The 14,766-nt window shown below is 33.4% G+C and overlaps 1 protein-coding gene across 1 annotated transcript; it reads left to right on the forward strand.

The window, feature by feature from the left end:
• Window positions 1–9,839: 9,839 nt before the first annotated feature.
• Window positions 9,840–11,738, forward strand: LOC131857172 (uncharacterized). The gene is made up of 3 exons (XM_059209354.1): window positions 9,840–10,020; window positions 10,256–10,659; window positions 10,898–11,738. Exons 2-3 carry the CDS (start codon window positions 10,264–10,266, stop codon window positions 11,420–11,422), a joined length of 921 nt encoding a protein of 306 aa, XP_059065337.1. The 5' UTR covers window positions 9,840–10,020; window positions 10,256–10,263; the 3' UTR covers window positions 11,423–11,738.
• Window positions 11,739–14,766: the final 3,028 nt, after the last annotated feature.

The raw sequence follows: 14,766 nt of genomic DNA on the forward strand, positions 1-14,766 counted from the left end.
TTTGGGGTTATTGTCAATTTTGTGGGCTGGTGAGGGCTTAACTTTATTCCTTTTAGCATATTCCATAGTAAGGATGATAAGGCTCTCATGTAAAACAAGGTTTTCACAATTTTTTGCATGATTGGAAAGGCTATGCTCTAAAGAAGAGAGACAATAAAATGGTAGAGAGATTTTCCTATCATGTCTAAAATGGTTCAAAAGAGTAAAATGATAAAAAAAGATGCTAAAAAAATGACCATCCGAGGTAATGTACCTCATAATCACCTCCACAACATTAGCCCAAAGTCTCATCAGGTCTATCCCATTGAAGCCCCAATCAACCATTTTTCTAACTATCTCTTTTTCTTTGTTTATCAAAGAACATAGAGAGGGCTTCCTTCATTTCCTTGAGTTATTTGTAGAAATTATTCCCCTCCATTTGCAACCCAATGATATCCACAATAAGCTCCTCATAAATTCTGAACTCAACACCATAGACATCGAGAACATCATTATTCTAGGCATTAAAAAACCCTTCCATTGCCCTGGGGTCATAACCATGTAGTTTTTTAATGTATGGGACAAGACCACCATCCACAATCTTAGTTCACACATCCTTACTTTTCTCCCAATTCATATAAGAATTGATCAACCCTGTTTTTATCTCCCCCCATGTTTGAGTTGCCCTTGCCAATTCTTGAGATTCACCATTTCATAACTAAACCAAAACAAGAAGACATAAAACCAGGTAGCCAAGAACAATATAGATAGATAGATAGATAGGGAAAGATATAGAGGGAGTGATAAAGAGATATAGATAAGATAGAATGATAGATAAATAGAGGGGGAGGGAGAAATAGAGAGTAGAGTTAGACAAATAGAGATGGAGAGAGTAAAAGAAATGGAGGGTCTATAGAGAAAGAGAGCAAGAAAGAGAGAGATATATATGAGAAGATAAAGAGAGTTAAAATATAAGGAAAGAGAAATGGAGGACGAGGTAGAGATAGAGAGATAAATAAGGGATAGGGAGGAAGTTAGAAATGGAGATATATAGGTAGAGAGGGAGAGGTATAAGAAGAGTGGGGGAGGAGGGATAAATAACTCAATTATATAAGAAATATGTTTTTCATTATAATAGTAAAAATAACTATTTCCATAAAAATAAAATTAATGTAGTTACCTCCATAATGATATGACTTCCATGTCTTACATAAATTTTTAAAAGATAGATATACTAATTACTTATAGATTGATCCATTATAAACTAATAATATCTTAAAAGATACTTCATAAAAAAAATTAACTCTTGTATACGGGAAATAATAATTAATTTCAAATTTCATAAAATAAATAAGATTCTTAAATTTAATTAAAAATTATATATATTTTAAAAATTTTCTATTATTAAAAAATTATAATTTAATAATTGAATAAAACCAACATTTTGTTTATCATAAAGTGATCATTTAAAATAATAATAATAATTCAGAATTTCATTTCGCCTTTCTTATACCCACTTACAAAATATCCTAGAATGCAGAGCTAGACTTCTCTAACATTTGAAAAAAGGAATTAGTTTTTCATAGGAATTATTATTTGGGTGTTGGTGCAAAAAGGGAAGAGGACAACAATGGCCACATAGGATTTTGACCATCTGATTAGATTTTGAAGGAAGGACATATATTCCATTGGATTAAATGTTAAATATTGCATCATTTTAGTAAAATGAAGATATTCCAAAAGTAGAGTGAAAGATTAATTGAAAGATGGGAATGACAGATGGCTTCATGTGCATGGGAGGTCGCAGATTTTGAGCTAGGGCATCTGAGCCCTAGATCACGAGCATTGGTTCTTTATCTTTGTGTGGTGGGGAGGAAAATGTAGGGTAGATCCTTTGGCTAGCATTTCTGGTGCTAGTGGCTATGTGGTGGCTCATGCGAGGAGTGCTTGTGTAAAGCACGATAGGGGTTTGGCTTTGCAGCAACATTGTGGGGAGCCTATGGGGCAAGGGGGATTTAACTCATTCGTTCCCATGGTGGTGTTTAGGAGGGGTGGGTGATCAATGTTAGTTATGGTGGGTGATCGGTGTTTGTCGTGGTGAGAGATTTCCTTGCCCTCTTTTGTTTGGGGTGTGATTTTGCAGTCAGGTGCGATGTCTATTATTGGAGGTGATGCCTCGAGGGTTTCAATCGGTATGGATTTTCATGTAGCATTAGGCTTGAAATCCCCATCCAGAGGTACTAAGACCTTTGTTAATAATATTTTTGATCCAGATTCAGGTATAGCTAGTGCAAGTATGTCCAATAGTTCTCAGATTTTGAAGATTAATGGTTGTTTTGAGAGATGCAAAGAGATGCCAAAATTGGTAATTCTACCTGAGATGATTGCCAAGGATGTTCAATATTTCTCAAAGAACTCATTTTATTGCAAATTGTTAGGGATGAGGGTTTCTCTGTAGTTTCTGGAGAATTGGGCTCAAAGGACTTGGGTGTCAGAAAGGGAAATGGATATGATGTTGTTGTTAAACAATCACTTCATGGTTGCATTCAATTGCATAGAAGAGATCGTAATAGGGTCTTTGAGGGAGACCCATATTTTCATAACTAGGTGGGGTTGTTCATCAAACCATAGCATGCAGGATTTAACCCTTTAGAGGAGCTTCAAAATAGTGTCCCGGTGTGGGTTCAATTACATTGATTTTTGATGGAATATTGTCAAGAGGATGTGTTACGAATGTTAGCCTCATTTCTTGGGAAGCCTATTGGATCCCCAACACAAACCTTGGGGAGAAAGGTAATGACTTTTTCTCACATTTGTGTTGAAATTGATATTAGTAAGCCTTTTATAGATTCTATAGATATGTTTGTGGGCTCTTGTTCTTGGGTCCAACAATGATTATGAGACTTTACCCTTCTGGTATCGCCTATGTCATGAGTATGGTCATGTGCAGTGCAAGTGCCCTAGGTCTAAATCGGTCAAGCATCAGCTTCAACATCCCTCTCATAACCTTGGTGGCTTTGATAAAGGAAAGGCCTCCATGTTTGGTGAGGTTTTGGGTGCAGATGGTTTCGTCCTATCTAGGACAAGGAATAGGAACTAGAGTCAAAAGAGGACTTTTCAGGAGAGACAGTAGGAGGATAATTTTAACAAATTTTAAGCTTTGGATGATCTTAGCCAGCAAGAGGTGAATTTGGGAATGCTTCTTTTGGATCAAACTGTGGTGGGATTTGTTCCTGATAGTGCAAACCTGGATACTACCCAGGCCTAGTAGGAGGTTGGGAGTCAACAAATGGATATAGATTAGTAGCTAGTGGCTCAGGAGGGACCCATCTCTAGTAATGAAGCGAAGATGGATGTTGGGGAAGTTTCTCCTATAGCACAAAATTTGGGCTTTACTGGGGTTAAGAGTAATAATATTTCTTCACCTCTTGGCCTTCTACAAAAGGACATAAAAAAAGGACCAGCAAAGAAGATATTGAAGGCTGGCAAAAAGAAGGACTTAGATAAGATCAAATTGATGGGAGAGAAATCAAATTGATGGGAGAGAAATTAGTTGAGTTAGGGTCAATAAAGACTTTGGATTCTCATTTTTTCTAATCCCTCAAAATAATTGTTCTATCATGGAATTTTAGGGGCTTGAAAAGTGGCCCTAGACCAAAATTTGTTTAGGAGTTGATAAGGAGTCATTCACCTAATGTCATTTTCCAGCAGACAGCTAAATTATCTATGGAGCATATGTTTGGTCTAGTGCCAAAGATGTGGGGGAGAGGCGAATGCCAGTATATTGGGGAAAATGGCTCCTTTGAGGTGTGGCTTGCCTTTGGAACCCCCTGAGGATTCAGTCAATAAGGTGGGTTTCTTTCAAATCATCCTTATCTAGGATTGCTTAGGCTTGAGACTAGGGAATACATCTTTCTTACTAATATTTATGCCCCCACTGATCTTCATGGTAACCAGAAGTTGTGGTCTCATATTACTTTTATGCATAGGTTATTTCCTTTCCATTTGTGGATTATGGTAGGTGATATCAATGCTATCTTAGAGCTGTGTGAGAAGAATGGTGGTGTTATGTGGTTGGATATTTCTTCCATCCTTTTTTAGGATAGTATATCAGACTTGAATCTTATTGATATTAAGCCCAATAATTATTTATTTACTTGGAAAAATCAAAGAATATGGGAGGATTGGATTGCGAAGAGAATTGATCGCTCCCTGGTTTCTATTTTTTGGGTTGGTGGGGGTGGTCCATATGCTCTGAGATCCTAGATTGATGAGGATCACACCACTAGCCCATTAAATTAGTGTCTTCTTTTTCTTCTCGAGTGGCTCGGGCTCCTTCATTAAAATTTTAGCTTATATGTGGTTGCGTGACTCTTCTGTGCAAGAACTTGTTGCGGAGTGGTGGAGAAAAGGGAGGTCAGCCTATGCCACTACTATGTACACTTTTCCTAAACAACTACAATTTGTTAAGTTTCAGCTTTAATAGTGGAATCATCAGTACTTTGGTAATAGTTTTCATTCTAAGGTTGTTGCTCAACTAGAGTTAGATGGAAAATGGATTGTCAGAACCCTTTCTTAGGGATGAAGACATGGTAGTTAAGGATCTAGAGAAGTGATATCTTAGGGAGGAGATCTACTGGAAATAGATAGCTAAGATTGATTGCCTTCAAGAAAAAGATAAGAATACTTTATTCTTCTTCAATTTGGTGAAAGCAAGAAGACATGGTAATGCCATCCCTATTCTTGTTAATGATAGAGGTGAGAAATTTTTATCTTTGCAAAAGATTTCTAGGGTGTCTATGTAGTACTTTCAATCTTTATTTAGTTAGGATTCTCAAGGAGAGTCTGAAGAGGAAGCTCAGGTTCTTGCATGTATTCCTTCTTTAGTTATTTGGGAGATGAATGAGAATCTTATGGTACATTTTTTGTTGGACGAGTTTGAGAGAATTGTTTTCCATGTGAAGAAGGGGAAAGCTCCTGGATCAGATGGATTTCTGATTAAATTCTATCAAGAATTCTGGGATATTATCAAATTGGATTTATTGGAGGTGGTCCAATAGTCCAAGAGGAATAAACTGATGCTTCGGGCTTTGAACGCAAATTTCATTTCTCTCATCACCAAGTGTGATGGGGCTGATCAGTTAAGTCAATTCCACCCTATATCTCTTTGTAATGTGATTTATAAAATAATCTCTAAGCTGATAGCAGAAAGGTTGAAGAGATGTCTTGTGGGTCTCATTTCTGAGGAGTAGAGTTGTTTTTAGAGGGTTGTCAAATCTTGGATGGTGTGGTCATTGCTACTGAGACCATTCACTCTATGGCAACTTCTAAAGAAAAATCTATGTTTATCAAGTTGGACATGGAAAAGGCTTATGATAGAGTCTCATGGTCCTTCCTTCATAAGATCCTTAGGGCCTTTGGTTTTGTTGCTGAATGAATCCAATGGATGATGAGTTGTGTTTCATCTGCCTCATTCTATATGCTAATCAATGGAGATCATACTGAGTTTTTTAGTGCTTCCGGGGGTCTTCAATAGGGGGACCCTCTTTCCCCATACTTATTTATCCTTCTGGTTGAGGGTCTAGGGAGATTGATTAAGTATAATGTGGGGATGGGTATTATTTATGGTTGGAGATGGGGTAATGATATACCTCCTTACTCTCACTTGCAGTTTGTGGATGATACGGTCTTGATGGGATTGGCTAGGATCAGAGAAGCCATAAATTTGCGTAGTATTGGATGTCTATCTTGCTGCTTCTGGCCAGTTGATCAATAAAGATAAATCTTCCATCTTCTTCTTAAACACACAAGGGCCTATTCAGTTGAGGATTTCTCACATCTTGAGATTCTAGGTTGTCTTTCTTCCTTTGACTTACTTGGGTATTCCTATCTTTTCTGGTAATCCTCTCAAGGAATCTTGGCAGTGTATTTTGGACAAATTTCACATGAAGGTTCAACATTGGATGCACAGATGGTTATCCTTCATTGGGCGGGTTCAATCGATCAAATTGGTGGTTCAAGTGACATCAATATGGTTTGTAAAGGAATTGGATTCCTTGGCAAGCCAATTTTTATGGGCAGGCAACTTGTCCTCCTCTAAATGGTGTCTTTTCAAGTAGGACTTAGGGTGTAGCCCGAAATAATTGGGTGGGCTTGGTTTAAGGAAATATACATTATTTGGCGGCAAAATTATACTAGAGGAGGTGTGTGGAATAGGACTGAAACTAGGCTCAGATTTTTTCTTAAAAGTATATGTAGAGGATTTAGAAGGAGGAAATCCGAAGATATCCACTTGTGGGAAAAGGTTCCACGATTTAGAGCACACTTAAGAAAGGGGCTGCATTGACAAAGGAAGGTTTATTTTGTATCTGTCAAAGAGGGGAAGAGGTTCTTTTTTGGTCAGATTCTTGGGATGGCTATCCTTCCATTATTAATTAGTTGCCGAATTTAATGAATCTATGCTAGAGGTTCCTTGAAGTATGGTGGTCTATAGTGACCAACTTTATATTGGTTTATAGGTGTGGGAAATTGGAGATGGTGTGGTGTAAAGTGCCTAATGAATGGCCGATTGTTGGTATGGAGGAAGACTGCGCTGAGCTTCACGGAATTTTGCCTAGTAGACATTGTAGCCTCCTTAAGGATAGGGATAGACTTGTGTGCTCCCCGAATCCTAAGGGTGTTTTTACTGTTACCAGTGGATACCAGGAGCTATTGACCCATAGATTAGAGGGGAGGGAAGTACGCTGGTGGAAATATGTCTAGAATAAATTTTCTCTTGGCTAAAGTGCAATTTATTTGCTTGGTCTTTGGCATTAAATAGATGTCTGACCTAGGATAATATTTGTAAGCGTGGTAATGGGGAGGAGGATTCTACACACTTGTTCTTCAAATGCCCCTTCTTGATGCAGATTTGACATTACTGGTGGGGGGTGTGGAATCATCCTTGTATTCATGCAGATTATTTGGTGTAGTTTTGGAGTAGTATGGGTAAGCATCCTAGTTTGTCTTCTTTTCTCCAAATTGTGTGGCACATAGGTCCCATTTTCATACTTTGGCAGATCTGGATAGAGAGAAACCGAAGGAGTTTTTGGGAAGTTAGGCTAATAGTTCAACAAGTGTGGTATAGAATAATAAGTTATCTAGGATATTGTGAAAGCTAAATGTGAGGTGAATTTTCCTTTGGATAGAGGAGAGGCTGAAATTGTGAGTAGGATGGGTTTGTAGGAGTTGTCTCTTGTTTCTTCTTGTGTCAGGAGAGGCATATGTGCTATGAAGAAGGTTCAAAGGGTGGGAAGATGGTAGCGATCCCAGAATGATTTCATAAAAATCAACACAAATGAATCCTCTTGGGGTAATCTGACTTTTGCTGGGATTGGAGGTGTTGGTAGGGACCATTTGGGGGATGCAATTTTCTTCTTTTTAATGCACAAAGGACAAAAGGATAATAATTATATGGAGGGATTAGCAATTTTCTATGCCCTGGAGGATCTTATGTGTTGGGGTGGCATAAGGCTATATGAAAATCAGACTCAAATTATTGTTAATCTGCTAATTGAGCAAAAGGTGGTTGGGATTAATTAGTAGCTAGAATGGATTGTTCACCAGATTCGACAGAGTAGTGCCATGATGGATAAGGTGTCTTTCATCCACATTCCCTGTAAATGAAATAGAGTAGCTGGTTGTTTGGCTAAGTGGGCTTTGAAACATGGTGATGAATAGAAGTTTGAGGGCATCTTTCCTAGAATTACTATCAGGATTTGCATAGAATCCTTGTTGAGGATATTGATAGTTATGAAGTTGGATGATAAATTTATTTGCTTGTAATTCTTTCCTGGATCTTGGTGACTCTGGGATTCTTATGTAATACTTGTTTCTAATTATTGTTAAAGTTTTTACCCCTTTATTCAAAAAGATATTTCATAAGTAGACCTTTTCATCAAGCGATCATCCTCCTTTCGCAAATGTGTGGCTAGCGTCAAGACAATTTTAGATCTTACCTTTCCAATCAATTTGTAGTCTCCATATATATTATAGGTAGTTGATGCTGAGAGTCAGGTGATCCATTTCAAATAAGGGAATGCCTTGGGTGTAAAAATGTTAGAACAAAATAAATTAACTAAAGTAAATTATTTTGATTATAAAAATACAAACTACTCGTAATAGAATATATTAATAAAGGTAATCTATTTTGACCAAATATTTTATTTTCAAGCAATACTTGCATTGAGGTTTGAAATTTGACGGCCACCCCTACCTATCACAAACAATTTGGATGTTTCGATGACTTTCATTTGACATTTTTGGAAAAATATTAATTGTCAAAAAAATAATTTATAATAAAATCTTAAATTTTATGTATTACAAGAAGTTTCTAAATATATCTTGAGGACAATCTTATTAAAAATATATTAAAAAATAAATTTACTAAGTTTCTAAATTCATATAAGAATATACAAACTATTCTAAAGAATCATATTAAAATATTTTTAAATTGATTCAATTATGACAAGTTTTGAAAGTCATATAAGAAAATAGAAACTATTTAAAGAATCATATTAATATATTTTAAAATAATATATATCAATATTATAAATTATAATACTATATAATATATATTAACTATTATAAATTTTTTACGGTTTATTAATTATTTGAAATGTCATATATACATCTTTACAAAAAGGCCTACTTACATCGATAGTATTTTAGTTCTTTAATAGATTTTGTTAGTTGCATACAGTTTTTTTTTAGAATTAAATGCTCTTGATTATAAAAATACAAACTACTTGCAATAGGATAAATTAAAAAACTTAATTCATTTTAAGCAAATATTTCATTGGAAGCAATACTTACATTAATAGCATTTTAGTTTTTTAGTAGATTTTGCTAGTTGCATTCTATTTATTTTTAGAAAAGTATTAAAAATTATAAATAGATTCAATTATCATTTCTCTAAAGTTATCTTAATTTTTTTATATTGATAGTATTTAGTTCTTCAATTTTTATTTCCTAAAAAATAAAAAAAGTAAGACAGCTTGAAAGAAATGATAACTGAATCTATTTATAATTTTTTTTTAGATTTTGCTAAAAATAAACAACATGAAACTATCAAAATGTACTAAAAATCTAAAATATTATCAATATAAGTATTGCACCTAATTTCTCTTATTTCATTTTTAACAAACAAAATGTACTAAAGAACTAGATTACTATAAATGTAAGTATTCCACCTAATTTATTTATTTTGTGAAATTGAATATTTTGTCAAAATGAATTAACTAAAATTAAATAAACTTTGTGCAATTAAATAAATTAATAAATTTAATCTATTTGTTAGAAAGAAAATTAAAGATTAAAATAATTTGAAGAAATGATAATTGAAATTATTTATCGTTTTTTTATTTAAAAAAGTTAAAAACTACATATAACTAACAAAATGCACTAAAAAACTAAAATAACATATTCTGAAAAAACGATTTACAATATTATACAAAATAATATAAAACAATGATAAAAAAATGTAAAATACAAATTTTTTATTTAAAAAAAAAAAATACTAATATTGTTTCATATATTTTTGAAGAATAAAATAATCTAGAACATCTCTACTGTTCATCATGAGATCTTCGAATAATAGAAAATTATAAGAATAAGCCAACAAAAACAGACCTGAAAAAATTAGTGAGACTATGACATCAACTCTGAGTCAACTCAAGTTTGAAAAGAAAAATCACAGCTCAAAAATAATTTTTATTTCTAACGCCACTAGAATTTGTCTATTCGCAAAAATATTATTCACATAATGTGCCCCCTAAATATAGAAAGTACAACATTAACTCTGAGTTTGAAAAGAACAATCGCAAAGATAATTTCGATTTTTAGAGGCAACCTCAATAATAAATATGGAATTTGTCTAAACAAACAATACGTATTTAATAAAATTTTCTGTGCTCCTGCGGAAATTAATAAGGGTTTGAAAGGCCAAGGGTTCTGAACTTCTGAGTATTGGAGGGAATACAAGGAACAACTTTGGTTATTCTTGTAAGTTTTCTGAAGTTTTGTGTTATACTATTAAGTAATTGGTATTTGCTTTCTGCAAAAATCCCTGTTTGATTCAATTTCAGGGATTTAATTTTGTTTGTTGACAAGATAGCCACTGCTGAATGCGAGAATGCTGTATATATCATTGTGAGATTAAACGAAAGAAAATCAGATGTTGTTTGGTCTTTTTCTGACTTTGTTTTTGTTTTTGCTTCCTTGTATTTGTGGAATGCAGGGATCCGTATGAACAACATGAAATTCAAGGAAGGATGCATGGTTGAGGTTTGCCGTTCAGGTGGGGGTATATTTCAGTCTTGGTTCCGGGCTAGGATCATTTCATGTGATGCACACTATTACAAAGTGGAGTATGACAATCTTCTAGATGACAATGGAAAACGTGTAATGGAAGATGTGCGAGCCGATGCAGTTCGGCCAGAACCTCCGCACATGACAGAAATAAGAAAATTGGCTCCGGGGCATATTATTGAAGTATATGATAATCATGCATGGAAGGCAGGCAGAATTCTCAGAGTTTTACCTGGAAGATTATTTGTTGTAAAATTAATGGAATCATTACTAGAGAGGAAATATCATCTATCTGTTATCCGTGCTCAGCTGTTTTGGCACCATAATGATGAGGTAGAAATTACTTCCACAGATTCGTTATTAATTTGATTTTTGACTTGTATTTATCTTTGAAATGAGAAATGCATATGGAGTTTTAGTTTCTTAATTTTAATAATTGAAGTAATTAAATTACATGTACATAGGTTTTCTCATGCTATTTGAAAATTCATTCGAAATAAATTGAGTCAGGTATGCCATGACAAGTATTTATTTCAATTGTTGATACTTACTGTTGTGCTTTTGTATGCAGGCTGGTAGAGACAATTTCTTGAAAAGGGGATGTTGGCTCAAGAAAAAGTCGGATTTTGAAAATGAATTTCAGGAATATAATGGAAAAACAAATGCTGGATACAATGAAGATGAACATGATGACAACAAACTTGGAACAAAGCATCTAAAAAGAAAAGGCAGTGAAGTCCCATGCGGCTATCAGGCAGATATTTTGAAGATTGAAGATGCCTCTGAGGAAAGGAGTGCAGATAAGAAGTTTAGGGTAGCACAAACAGCTTTGCCTGTGCAAGAAAACATTCAGTGCAGTGTAGCTAGTAGTAGCAGTAGCAATGAGTTAGATTATGTGTTACATTCTGATATGAAGAATTCAAAACACGAATTAGAAATTAGTGCATACCGTTACACAATGAGAGCTTTTTATGCTTCTGGGTGTTTAACTTGGGGGCGAGAAACCTTGCTGACAAATCTTCGTCATGAGTTGCACATTTCTGATGATGAGCATTCATCTGAGTTGTCATGGTTGTGCTCAAGAAAAGCTATGTAAGCTAACTTCTCTGTAAGATTCCTTCAGTGATATGTAATTCAAAATTCTTTCAAGAATGCCTTTTAAACTGTTTGTTCTTGTGAGTAAAAATGATACATTCCCTTGCTTCTGATTTGCAGAAAATGATACATTGAATAGAAAAAATCTCGTGTTACTCTACTTTCCATAGCATCTGTCTATTAGTGTTACCCAATAACATTATGCTTTATGGGGATAAACATTCTTGAACGTCGCCCCTCCTTACTCCTATGTTTGCGATTAGGGCTTTATCCCTCAGCAATAGGGATAACTGGAAAGGAATAAAAACTAAACCTGTTCATCAATTTCTATATTTTCCAGAACTAAACAGCATGTAATTAATAAAATGAACTAAATATTATCAATATAAGTATTGTACCTAGTTTTTATTATTTTCTTGAATTTAAAAAATATTTAATGAAAATGAATTGGTTAAAATTAAATATTTTTTGTGTAGAGATAGAAATAGTTATTGAACCTATTTACCATATTATACAAAATACTATAAAAATATAAAATACAAATTATTTGAGTATTGGTGTGGTGTGAAGTCAATTCAAGTGTTTGGCTTGGATTATATACAAGGTTTAATTTTGGTTTTTTCTTCTAAGTTTTTAGAATCTTTGTATTTTTCTTCTTAGGCAATCAGTATTTTTGTTTCATATTGTTATCCTCACAAAGATCTTTGTTCGAGTCAATTTAAATTATGGGGTGGATGGCTGTAATATTGTTATTTAATAGACTTGTCTTAGTTTTAGCTTTATTTTGAATAATTTAATTATTTCAATTTGATTTATTTCTCATTTATTGAGGTGCTAAAAAATATAGAGGGTTGTAGCCTCTAGTGACATTTACCTAGCAATTCAATTCAAAATTTTACAATAGAATTAATTTCTTTGCTTTTTTGAAAAATTGTTTTATTATATTTTTACTTATGAAAAAAAAAAAGTTTTTATTTTTTATTTTATGTAGCAATTCTAGTAAATAAAACAACAAATTTCTTTTAAATATCATAAAACTTAGAATGTGAAAATATAAATGAAAAACTTATTTTCTTGTTTCTTGAGTTGTTTTGTTTTGTTTATACTTATAAAGATTTTATCACATGGAATTCAAAGCTTCTTTGGTAAGTCTTTTCTGATTATTTTTATTTTTTTATAGAAAGATCATATTTGTTATGGTTTTTTTGGTTTTCTATATTGTTCTTATCTTTTCTTATATATGAATTAATTTAGGTTTTAATTGGAAGATGTTAGATATTTTTATATCTTTTAATTTCTTATAGTGACATTTATTTTTATAATCTTATAAAGTTCATTTGGTTTGTCTACGGAATATTAGTATCTTAGAGTTTTCTCACTGGTCTAGATAAGTTTGATTTATTTATTATTAATTTTCATTAAAATTTTTAATAATTATTGACTGATTTGTCATATTTCTACGTTTGAACATTTTTACTGCTAAAAGATACAACAAAGAAAATAAGCAGCCCGACCACAACCACACAAGTTAGATCAAACGTTACAAAATATTGTGGCTACACACAATAGCTTTGGCCCAAACAAAGGCACAACAATAGCCAATAGGCCAGCAAGGGGTTTTTTTGACACCCAAAACCTGGAGCAACATCATGAGGCCACAAACCACAAAGCCTGTACCTAACCAAAACCAAAGACTAGCCAAACTAGGCCCTTTAAAACTACAAGGCTCCCACAACCTTTGATAGTGGGTTTTATAAGGATCACACATCCAAAAGAACCCAAAACCAAAAAGGCCAGATCCTTAAAGATAAGCATTGAGTAATAATCTAGAAATAGGGGATTTTGAATGGAACCCCAAACCTTGAAGTTGGGTTTTGAAGTGGCTCCCAAAACTAGTGAATTGAAGCCAAAAAGATAGAACCAACTAGAAGTCATCACCCTTTCAGCAACACTCCTCTCCACCTCAATAGGACCCATGACAAATGAAGTTTAACTAGTTGTAGAGATTGCTAACAACTTATACTCTAGTTTAACCAGGTAAGTCCATAGATTTCTTGATGATTGCCAAATATTGATTAGCTCCTAAAATTCTATACTAAAATTTGAGCCCTATTTGAATGAATGAATAATTGAAAAAGTAGAAAATTGATAATGCATATAATAATAGAACCTACAAAGACTTTGCCCATTTTCTGCAATAAAACTAAAACCTAAACTAAGAAACTAATTAATCTTAAAAATATAGGAAAACAAATCTTCGCCGGTTCGCTCCTTCTATTCCTCTCTGTTCGTGCTAGGGTTTTCCTTTATTCCAAGGGTTTCGACAAAATTCTTGTTAGCACCAGATAAATACTACCGGTTTTTTATTAAAATGATTGAAATTTATCTAATAAATAAGGGCAATTAATTTAACAGTTACAGATGATTTCCTTTGATTGGTTGATCCGCAATTTCCTTAAACCTTTTTAATAATGATGATTAACTATCTTATTCCATTTGACAATAATTTTATCTACGTCAATCTTATTTTATTTGATCTATTAAAACGCAGATCAATAAGAGAGATCCATTAAATTAGCAACATAAAACAACTAAATTCATGAATTCACGATAAAATTGTCTAATCTAGGCCAACGACAATTATATATAGAGTTCCATAGCAGATATTAGTCTGCCTCTTTGTTTCAACTACTAATCTTATCTAATATTTTAGAATTTACTCACATTTTCCACGACAGAGAGATGTTTTCAAAGAAATTTTGTCTTAGAATAAGAGAGCATACCAGCAGACGTTTCAGTTTAAATAGAAAGCATTTAGCCCAGACACTCTTTGAAATCATTTCTTATTTGGAAATTATAGCTCAGACCAGCGGATGTGCCCTACCCATTTCTTTAAAACATTTTGTTGGATCAGATTACAAACCCTCCATTTTAGTGATCCAAATTCTGAATGAATATCTAAATGGCAACACATAAAGCAAGCTCCTATTAGAGAACACGAGGGAATTATGATAGTGAAATTTATTTCTAGATCAATGAGACTAAGTTAATTCATCTTAACTATCATTTATTTTTCCATTAAACCTTGAAGAAACTATTATGACAATAATGAGCAAAACATAAGGAAAAGTATGTATATAGTTTCCCTTTTCAAACAGAAAATATGCTTTGGTATAAAGATTTGATATGCATACCTGAGAATGCTCAACCTCAGCTACTCGATAAAATTCCTTTTTCAGCTCTGCTTTCTTGATTTGAAAACGTTGTGGCATAAAATAATCAATTAATCTTAAAATAAATGATAAAATTCATGGCTGAATAAATTCAAGATTCAAAGAAAAACTA

This window comes from Cryptomeria japonica, chromosome 7, assembly GCF_030272615.1.
Source record: "Cryptomeria japonica chromosome 7, Sugi_1.0, whole genome shotgun sequence".
In the NCBI taxonomy this organism is placed as follows: Eukaryota; Viridiplantae; Streptophyta; class Pinopsida; order Cupressales; family Cupressaceae; genus Cryptomeria; species Cryptomeria japonica.

Bases quoted from the DNA above. Each gene is read 5' to 3' on its own strand.
- LOC131857172 (XM_059209354.1), top strand. From the start codon at position 10,264: ATGAACAACATGAAATTCAAGGAAGGATGCATGGTTGAGGTTTGCCGT. The intron at 10,660-10,897 runs GTAGAAATTACT...TTTTGTATGCAG, and splicing joins TTTGGCACCATAATGATGAG to GCTGGTAGAGACAATTTCTT.